The following is a 10,407-nucleotide window of genomic DNA, read 5'->3' on the forward strand; positions in this document are numbered from 1 at the left end:
CCCTAAAAAAGCTAAAGCATACCCATTAGACACATGCAAACACTGCAAAGAATTAATACAGAAAATAGTTTTATTTTCCACTCCAAGAGATCTCAATAGCGACATTTCAAACTCATCAGAAATGAGCTTTAAAATAAAATATAAGACTGCAAGGTAAAGCATACATCCAGCCCTCAAAAAGAGCTGGAGACTTCTTCAGGCAAGATGTGCTTCCTAAAAAATACTGCTGAAGGCAAAAACCCATTTACATTTAATATTACCACATTTGTTTTTGCACATAAAGACTTTCTCTTCCAAAGAAACTCCCCCTGATACCAAGAGGCTTTGCCTAAACAAGGATTTGATGACTCTGTCTTATGACAATATTTTACAGTAAAAACATCTGAAACACTAGTAGGCATCTTCCACCTCTCCTAAAAACCAATGAGAGAAAAGCAACGCTTTAGGACATCCAAAAAAGCGAGGCAAGCTAACAAATGGCACAGGGTGTGGATCAGCAGCGTTCCACCGGATCACTGCCATGCTGCTTTTCAAGCATATCAGGATTCAAGTTCATTTTGGTCCAGTGCAAGAAAGCTACTGATTCCCAGCAGAAGAGATCTTCCTGTACTTGTATATGAAAGCATCTGTCTTGCCAAGACTAACTCCATAGACACCATCTGGCACCAGAGACCCAAAACGTGTCTGTCTGCTGCTGAGAAAGGATTCTTCAACACCGTTCACCAAGGAGGATGAATTCCCATCAACATTCAGGGCTTTTGCAGTGGTGGTTTCACTTGTGCCATCAGAAATGACATTAGGAGAGTCATTTTCAGCACGCTTGGTAATGCCATCCATGCACTTATGGAGATCTTGGCTCAGCAACAATACAGTAGTGCCTCCAACACGAAGTACTCTGGCAATTGCAGGAAAAATAAAGGTTAGGTGTTCATTCTGCCTAGCATCAGTTTGTCTGTGCAGAACTCAACACTGCTGACACTTCAGATGCCAGCTGCATTCAATAAAGCACCTAAGCACATTAAGGGTCATGGGTCAACTCAGTAAGCTATGTCTCCAAATGGAATTTAAATTCCCTATTTTCATAATTCTTCCTAAATGGGAGAACTGGGCCCTGTCCTGACTCCCAAACATTTCTGACCTCAGGAGTTCTTTCCATTGGGTTAGCAGGGAAGATGGACTCGGCTTTTTCACTCTTAGTATTCTCCAAGGATTGAGGGCACTATTGCCTTCAAACCCTGTTTTTTGGGTCGCACGAGCCTCCACCAGTCTGCAAAGGAACAGCTTCACAGTGCAGCAAGAGCTTTTCAGGCTGGTAAGGCAATTCTGAAGCTGGCCTTTCCCTTCAGAAACTTTAAAAGGTCCGTCCTTTCCATGTTCCAGTAATCCTTAATGGCTTTCAAACTCAGGAAGCCTAGGAAAATTAACCATTGTTTGTAATCCATTTTTCTTAGTACATGAGCAAACATTACACTTTGAAAGAGGGGGAAAAAATGACTATCCTGGCTTTGTTCACAGTAAGTGGATTGAACAGTCTTACTGGTGGGGCTCTCATGGTAACGGTCCCTTTGCCAGGAAATACTTTGCTTAGGACGGCCCAACAGAGCAAATGAGATCAGAAGACAAGCATGGCCAAAGGGAGGGATGCTCAGTGCAAGCTGACATAAGATTGCCATGCCATTCTATGGAGCTACCTCACCTTTTTCACCATCTTCCCACCACATTCCTGCAGTAGGTGAGCAAGATCAACACCCACTGAAGACCAATCCTACAGAAAGGGCTTGTTTTCAGCCAAGAAAATAAATAAAGGGGCAGATGGTTTGAATTGCCCGTTAGAAGCAGCCTGCTATTAGCTCGGCTCAACTCTGCCACAAAATGACAGGGTGAGAGATGAAAGGAGGCATCTAAAAGCAGACCAGGTGGCTAGCTGGATATGCCAGTATACGCTAACAGAAAGGAAAACGCATATCACCATTTTCTGGTCTGAGATCCTTTCTGCCCATGCAGGCTGGTAAAAGTTTGGTTGTGAACCCAGAAGGAAAGCCCAGGATTTTATACAAGCAGACCTCAACTGAGAAGGGATTTTTGCTTGATTTGCCTGGCCATGCTTTAAGTTTGCCTAGTGCATCCTCTCCTCTTTCTCCGTTCTGCCTTGTAAAGAACATTTGTGAGTGTGGCTCACACAACAAGCTCATTCCTTGTCAGCTTGTGCTGCCATCCGCACTTCCACAGCTTGCAAGACAAGCCACAACAGCCTTTAAGGGACAAGTAAAGGACTCAGACTTTCACAGCCTGCACAGGACCAGACTGCAGAGCTGGAGACTGTTTGGAATAAAGCAAACCTGAAGCTGACTTATGATCGCAAACCATCAGGGCATTTACATCAAACCCCAAGCATGTCAAAGACCACACGTACCTCTCCATTTCCTGGAGAATATCCGGTAGGAGCTGTATGTCTTTTGTGATCTTGAACTTCTTCCCAAATGGAATATCTGAAATCACAGCATCAAAGCTTTCCGAAGGCAACGGCAATGCTGCAGAATAAAGGCATGTCTTTACAACTGACTACGTGAAAAACAAACAGGAGCTATGCCCCCATTCACCTTACAAAACTAACAAAAGCCTAACAGCTTTTTCGTGGGTCATGTATCCAGATTCATAGGTCTTTCTGTACTTAACCTCACAAATGGCACTACAAAGCTACCAACCCAATGCAGACTAGGAAGAGACAAATACATGAAAACGTGGTTTAGCTTGCAGATTCCCTGTTAATGGTGATATGTTTGCCCCGACAGCGAGACTTTCCAAACAGGGAACTGCATGGTTCCAAACCAACTACTGCTTATCAACACACAGTACATCTTTACAAGCAAAATGCAAAAGAAGAGGTAAGCTTGCAAGCACTTCACTTCGTGCAGATGTTCAGATGCACACATATGAATGGCAAGAAACCATGTTAAATTCCTCTCCATCCCCCTTTTCTCCCCCCAAGAATCTGGTTACAGCCAGAATCACTTGGATTCTGTCGGAGCTAGTGTCTTTGAAGTATCTCCCCAGAGTTTTTGTATCCTGGGAATAGTCGGTTCTCTTGACCATGATACAGCACTGCACCCTTGTGGTGGAGGCTGGCCACATACCAGTCTGTGCTGGCCAGAGCGTAGCCAGCATGTGAAAGGACAATACTGTGGGTTCTCCATCGCTCAAGGATGCTAAAAACTCGACTGGACAAGGCCCTGAGCACCTGACCCAGTTTTGGGGTTAGCCGCGCTCCCAGCAGATGACAGGACTAAAGACCTCCAGCAGTCCCTTCTCACCTAAACCCTGCTGTGATTCTATGCCAGCCTTTCCAGAACTGGCTGGAGATGTTTCTTGGACCATCCTCGGATCAACACTTGCAGCACAACAATTTTTTAACAATTTTATCCACAAATGGAAGGACAAGTTACCTACAGTCCTTCTCAAGACATGCAGAAATAACAGCTTCTGACCAGTGACAAAGACGTCAATTACTTGTTCAGTATTAGAAAAGCCTGACATCAAAGTACCTTCTGTCATCCTAGAAGCCAAGCCCAATCACAGCTTTTAAGTAAGAAATAAAGCCATATATATTCTTATGAAAAGACAAATAATATTTCTTATCATTCTGGTAAGAAATAAGTATCGCAGGGTAAAAAAATATGCATACTTCATCACCCATGCACGGGGAAAAACAGCCAGCTTTTATCTGTCATGAATTTCATAAAGGACTCAGGCTTTGAGGTCCAGAATAAGGCCATAAAATTATTACTGTCTCCCCAGATTAGCTCATGAACTGAGAGCAAACAGATTCCCTCTTCCAGGAGAAAGGCATCGTCACTTAAAACACTCCTACTGCAAAACATCAACAATTCAGCTGAGCTTAATGAGTCCCCACCATTACTTATCTGATAAATTTAATTTACAAGCCACATTTTATCTGGATTTGTCCTTGCTCTGTTCTCATAAGACACAAAGAACTCTCACATAGTATGTACTCCTTGTGGTATTCACAAATTCATCATTAGGACTACTGCCCATGTCTGACAATTATTTTCATTGTCTTCTGCTGAGTTTATTCTTGCCAAAGTTCCTGGGGGCAAGGGGTGGGGAGGGGAGAACAGATAATTATCTATTCACTAGCACTACAGAGTCACTATTCAGCTATTTGTTGAGAGTTGGCTCCACTACACATCATCTCAAGAGAACCTACTTTACCTGTATAATCCCAGAACCACAAAAAATGTCAAACACGTCTCCTTGGAAAGCCTACAGACATACCTTTCACAGAAGCTTTAAGTAACTCAATCTTGTCCATCAAGCCTGCAGTCCTAATATTCACATCTGCACCCTCTAACTGTGAATCACTTATATCAGCACCCCAGTAACAGGCTTCCTGTTCAGAGAAAAAGAGAAAAGTAATTTTGTTGACAACCAGGTGTATTTATTTTATAAACCCTTCTCAGAACTGCCTTGTCGCACAGCTCTTCGAAGACAAACCCCTTGCTGGGATATCTCCTACCATTACACAGAGCTACACATGGACCCAGAGGACAGAGGAATGGGGGAAGTCTGTGCTGTCTTCACTCCTTTTCATGTTCTGGTCTGCTCAAGACACTTGTAACTTACAGAAATACTGAGGCTATATCCTAACAGCAAGACCCCAGCCAGCTACAAACAGCCATGCTGTCTCTAATACTGACAACTGACTGTACCATCACATTGACATGTCTGATCCCAGGACAATCCGAGGCAGTTTTAGAAGTCCATGGTTGCCTCACACAAATCCTGCAGTATAAATAAAGGACTTGCAGCACCTGCCTACACAAGTATGTAGGACTTGGTTTCACATTCCTGTGGAGGAAGGTTTGTACTAAAATACTTTTAACAACTGCCTAGAAAAACCAGTTTGGTTCCAGCTTTCCAGTAATGGACTTTGGTGTAACTGTGGTACAGATTTTTTTTGATGCAACTACAAGCCATCTTGCAAAGGTCCTGCCTGTTGCCAGTGTGATACTCACGGGCCACTCTTTGGCAGCTTCCAGCAGTATCGTTCCTAGCCCACACATAGGATCCAGCACAAAGGCACCTGCCTACAAAAATAAAGGGGTTATTGCATTGCAAGCAAGACAGACTCCTCTCCCAGAACAAAGCTTCCTCGGGGATGTACAGATCACCTACATATTCCCACTGAATCCAGTGTAGGTAACAATAATCACTGGTTTGCCAGGTCAAATTTGCTTGTAAGACAAGATAGTAAAAAGTATTAATAGTTTCACTAAAGACAATGCATCAATGCATCCAGCCTTGAGGTGACATTTAGGAAAAAAAACTGAGTGGACTGCAGATGGATATTGGTACCAAATTAATCCATAGAAAAGATCACACTTGCTTCAGTTTTTCCTTGGGAGAACAATCCCAAGCAAGATTTGACGCCTGGACAGTGAAAAAATCTTGCCATTTAGACATACATATTCATACAAGCAATAGCACCTCTCCTGAGAAGAACCTGGGATTACAGCAGATATCTGGTTGAACAGCAGGTGACAGCACACTCTGATCACAGCTAAGGCAAACCCTGCCCACATGCATTAGAGGATGGAGCATTAAAATCAACACACCTCTTCAAAGCTTCCAGCTCCAGCTCTAACGAGCAGCAACCCCCCCTTCATTCAGGACTCTACACCTTTGCCATGAACATTCACTTACACTGATTTCAGCCAGAGATGCCATGGCCCATGCAATTGTTGACCGCAGTCCTGCTGTTTTAATATACTCTCTGTTTGCCAATGGAAGTCTGCAGGCAGCAAAAAAATCAATCTAAGATAATGGTACAACCACCCAGAAAAGCGCATGTAATATGAAAGAACAAATGAACTGGACAGATCTGCAGACAGACAGACAGAAACCATAGTCTGCTTTTATCCATAACTCACTGCAAAGTCTGACCTACATGCTCAGATAAGCTCCAGACAAACCACAAGACTAACGCGACAGTCCAGTGAATATTAAACCAGAAGATAAATACTCACAGTGGACAGCAAGACTATTTAGAAATTATGCCTGTTCTGATACTACCAAGACAAATCTGGTGAGGAGAATGCCTACCTGAAAAGAGGAATCCCTACCACAGAATGAATGTCATTAAGATGTATAAAGATCTGAAAGAGGAAAAAAAATTACGTTAGAAACTCTCAACCTGACACAATAATAGCTTTAACTCATTTAAACCAGACACAGAAAATGTTTCTATGAACTTCTGATCCTAGTTTTTAAGAACAAAAATACACACTTTAGACATTTATGATTAATTTGAAGAAATCACACTAGATAATCTGAATGCTACTTTAAAGGGGATTTAACATTTAAGCAAGCTGGGAGAGGAATTTTGCCAGCCAGGAATCCATCAGCAAGCACTTGAATCTTTAATGGAACTGATTTTTGTAACACTGAATGGATATTTTTAATTATAATACCATTTACTCTAAGCAGGAGAAGATTATTCACTGTATACTAGCACTCAGCTATTCACATACCCCCCTCCTTTAAAAAAAAAAAACAAAAAAAACCAAAACCACAAAAACCCCACAAGTGCCACTAAGGGGCATTTCAGATGGAAGGCAAATATGGGCAATTCTTCCAGAAATACAGGCAGCTCAAAGAAATTGTCCTTCTATTCCACAGAAGCATCCCAGAAGATGACTGAGCTCCCCAACAGGTCTTGCATGACTGCAGTCCGTCCCCAGGAAGCCCAAAGAGAAACACGATGCTTTTGCTGTATCACAGTCCTCAGCACTTGAATGGTTTCAGAGCAAAAATGTGGACAAGAACGAGAGCCCCAGTTGAGGCTCAACAAAGCCATATTTAATGCATAGCCCTGGGAAAACCAGAGCCAGTAGATGAACTCAGAGCTTTTAGAGAAGGCCTCAGACCTCCCAGCATCAGTGCTGAGAGCAGCTTCCATATGCCAAGCACAGGAATGGAGAAACAGCTTGTGAAGAGCAATGACTCCTTTCCAAGGTCTCCAGGCAGCTTGCACCACAGATGGTGTCTTAAGCAAGCTGCTTGTCAGGGACAGAGTCTAGGAGGAGGCTCTTTCAGAAACAGCACTCTCGAGTTCCTTGAGAACGTGACCTTGCTGCTTGCTCTCTTCACCTACAGAGGCTAAGCTAGCTGCCCAATGGCACAGGTGATCTCCACTTTTAACACAGAGTCCAGCGGTTTGTAAGTGTGCCAGATCCTGAGACATCGCCTGTATGGATCCTTTGCCTAATGTACAGGCCCATGCTGGCCATTCTGGTATTTATTTCAAGGCACATACACAGTGGCTACTAAAAAGCTTTGCTTAGTGCTACCAGATGATTTCTAGTTAAATTCAGCAGCAGAAAGACAAACAGAGAGAGGCCATGGTCCTTAAGTGCATAGGGAGCATTGAACAAAACAAATTATAATTGGGGGCAAATCTGGAAGAAGCAACAGACCATCTGGCAGACAAGCACCACTACCTCTAGATCAGCATCCCGCAGATCAGCTCGCCACCCACACTGCTTCATGAGCGCTATGCCAACAGCTCTTCCAATCTCCTGCAAGGGGGAAAAATAGTCATGGGCAGTAAAAATAACAGATCTAACAAAACTACAGATCACAGCCTTGACTGCACAATCCTTAGAAATACCTGGGAAAAGAAAGAGTCTCTCTCTCTATCCCTAGGAGAACAATTTGTACAAAGACCAGAAGAGGTACAAGAGGGCAGAGCAAGCGAGGGGCAGAGCAAACACACCATAGGACAAAACTAATATCACTCAGCTGGAGTGTGGGAGGCTGAAGTTTAAGTCCTGCCCAAGTTACTAAACAAGTTGTCATCATTTTAGAATTATATATCACACACAAAATATTTCTGATGGCTATAAACTAGATCACCTAAGAGAAAAATCTGTGAATCCATAACTGCAACTCACAATTTTAATGCTTTTATGGCATCTAGAAAGCTCTGACTACCTTCAGAGTATGAGAGTTCAAACACACAGCACAAATTTAAGCAAACATTCTTGTTGGCAGGCTCATGTATGCCATCTTCCCAAGGTACTAGCTTTAGTAGGAAAAAAAATATCTAGTTAAACAACTGTTATCTTCAAGGAAGAGAAATCTACATAAATTGCATCTACACAGGTTTTATTTTTTTAGTTTCCTCACAGTAGAAAGATATTACAGATGGGAAGAGGAGCAGAAAAAAGGGCCACTGGATGTCTCTACCCCAGCGCTCTCTCCCAAGGACTAAGATCCATTCCCCAGGATGCCTCCCAGGGCTGCACCACCCTCCTGGGGAACAAGTTCTCCCCAACACCCAACCAGAGACCACCGAAGCTGCAAAGTTCTGGTTTTGCACCTTCTTTTACACTGTCTGCCACAATTGAGAGGAGTGTGGCTCTTATGGCCCTTTAAGTAGCTGTAAACTACTATCAGATCACTCCTCAGACTCCAGAAGCCCAGCCACCTCAACCTATTCCCTTTACTTATCCTCAATAAAAGGCATTGATTTGAAAAATATTCAGGGTAATAGCACCCAGAAATTAACAACAGCCTTTGTATTTCCACTTGTTTAAGGTAAATGCAGGTTAAGGGCTTTTTTGAAAAAATACAGAAAAAGCTTTCATCAGTTTGTTATTCCAAAACATGCAACACATAATTGAAATGACAAATTAACTACCATCTCTCTTCACCTTTGCTAAACTCTTTTAAAACATAGACACATTAGCATACCTGTGAAGTAAGTATTTTGGCAATTGCTCCACTACAACGACAAGAAACTCTGAAACTGAAGCTAAGCTGCTCATTTGCAATAGGTTCCTCCCCACTGCTTTTGGAAGGGTCTTCTAAGGAAGTCTTGCTTTCAGTCCAGCAGTCCTGATCACTCTTTCTCTCTGGTACCACACACCTCTCTCTGCCTTCCGCCTTACATTCCTCAGACATAGTCCCTCTCACTTGTTCCATTTTCTGCCTTTTAGTTGCAATGTTTGCCTCTTCTGATTTTCTCTTGAGAGGTGATGGGTTTTCTTGAGAGACATTATCTTTTTGTCCCCCGCACCCATGAAGGTTTCTCCAAATAGAGATAACATCCAGCCAATACTTTGGCTCCTCAATGACAAGGCTTTTAATCTCATGCAGCACTTTCCCTGGAAGAAAAAGCAGTTTCAGGTTAGGTAGTTCAGTCTCAGCGTTTGATTTTCCTATGGATTGAGAACAGCTGTTAACAGAGACTGTATTCAGATCTCATTCATGGGTGAATCCAGGAACCACAGCAGCAGCAGCAATCACAGGCACAGCTGAGCTCTCAACACCCACATACCCCACCAGCAGAGATCCAGGCACCCTCTGATTACAAGCTCTGCAGAGCCAAGATTAAATCATGCAAGGGTTGAATTCTGCAGAGGAACTCAGCAGCTCTAGAAAACCAGACCACCTTTGAGAGTCACTCCCAGGGACAGAGGACCAGCCTGCTATCCATGCAATCCTCCCCAGAAAGCACTTGGTCCAGGATAAAGAGGTGCGGGACACTTTCCAGGATTGAAAGACAGACACAAACATGAATCAGTTTGATTCAGCTCAGAATAAAAGCCACAATTTTATGAAAGAAATCTCTCCTTGTTATCCATCAGCCTGCCTTCAATCTTGCAAAGTCTCTGACACACGCCTAAACTTACACCCATGGGTAGTCTTCTTGAGCTAGCAATGACAAGAGAGGCACGAGGAATATAGAGGCCAGTTCACTTAGAAACCTTGAAGCTGGTCAAGGTGGGGGCAGGGGAGACAGTACTTCTAGTTCTCATTTTAAATTTTAGAATCATGGTTAAATTTGATCCTCAAAGCTGAAGGCCATTTATGATCTCCCAAATAAAATCCCACCAGCATGCAGATATCAATCCACCTTACTTCAAATTCTTACTCCAACACTGACAGAGAATGTGACCCAAGTAGCTGAGATTTACAAGAATCTGCGTACTGAACAGTTAAGTGACACAGGATATATATCTGGGTCCACTTTGACTAAAAGAAAAAGACTCATTGTTAAAATGCATACAAGGGGTCCAGAACTGTAGTTCAGTGTCGGGGGGTGGGGTGGGTTTGAGTTATTTTTCAGCGCGGGGGGGAGTATACATACACATATATGTATGGTGCCAGCAGAACACAGGCAGGTAAGGCATATTTTTAAAACAATTTTACAGGCATTTTCAGCACAAAAAAAAAGCACTGAAAGCACACCTAGGTGAAAGTTTCTTCAGAACTGATTATTGTCAATTAGAACTACAGCTACTAGTAAAAAAAATAACTTTATGAATAGGACTTGAATTGGGCCTTCACGTTTGTGCACAGCCCACCCCCCCCCCCCCCCCCCCC

General features: G+C 43.0%; 1 protein-coding gene across 1 annotated transcript in view; it reads right to left on the minus strand.

Annotated features, from left to right (window-relative positions):
• Positions 1 to 400: 400 nt before the first annotated feature.
• LOC104836435 (THUMP domain-containing protein 2-like) overlaps positions 401 to 10,407 on the minus strand; it is a gene marked incomplete at its 5' end in the record, with an annotated part of 10,240 nt that continues 233 nt past the window's right edge. The window contains 8 exons of the mRNA XM_010575044.1: positions 401 to 895; positions 2,414 to 2,531; positions 4,294 to 4,408; positions 5,034 to 5,105; positions 5,722 to 5,809; positions 6,121 to 6,173; positions 7,518 to 7,595; positions 8,773 to 9,185. Coding sequence (XP_010573346.1) covers positions 577 to 895; positions 2,414 to 2,531; positions 4,294 to 4,408; positions 5,034 to 5,105; positions 5,722 to 5,809; positions 6,121 to 6,173; positions 7,518 to 7,595; positions 8,773 to 9,185 — 1,256 coding nt within the window. The remainder of the gene's footprint in view (positions 896 to 2,413; positions 2,532 to 4,293; positions 4,409 to 5,033; positions 5,106 to 5,721; positions 5,810 to 6,120; positions 6,174 to 7,517; positions 7,596 to 8,772; positions 9,186 to 10,407) is intronic.

This window comes from Haliaeetus leucocephalus, unplaced genomic scaffold, assembly GCF_000737465.1.
Source record: "Haliaeetus leucocephalus isolate CR32 unplaced genomic scaffold, Haliaeetus_leucocephalus-4.0 Scaffold450, whole genome shotgun sequence".
NCBI classification, from domain to species: Eukaryota; Metazoa; Chordata; class Aves; order Accipitriformes; family Accipitridae; genus Haliaeetus; species Haliaeetus leucocephalus.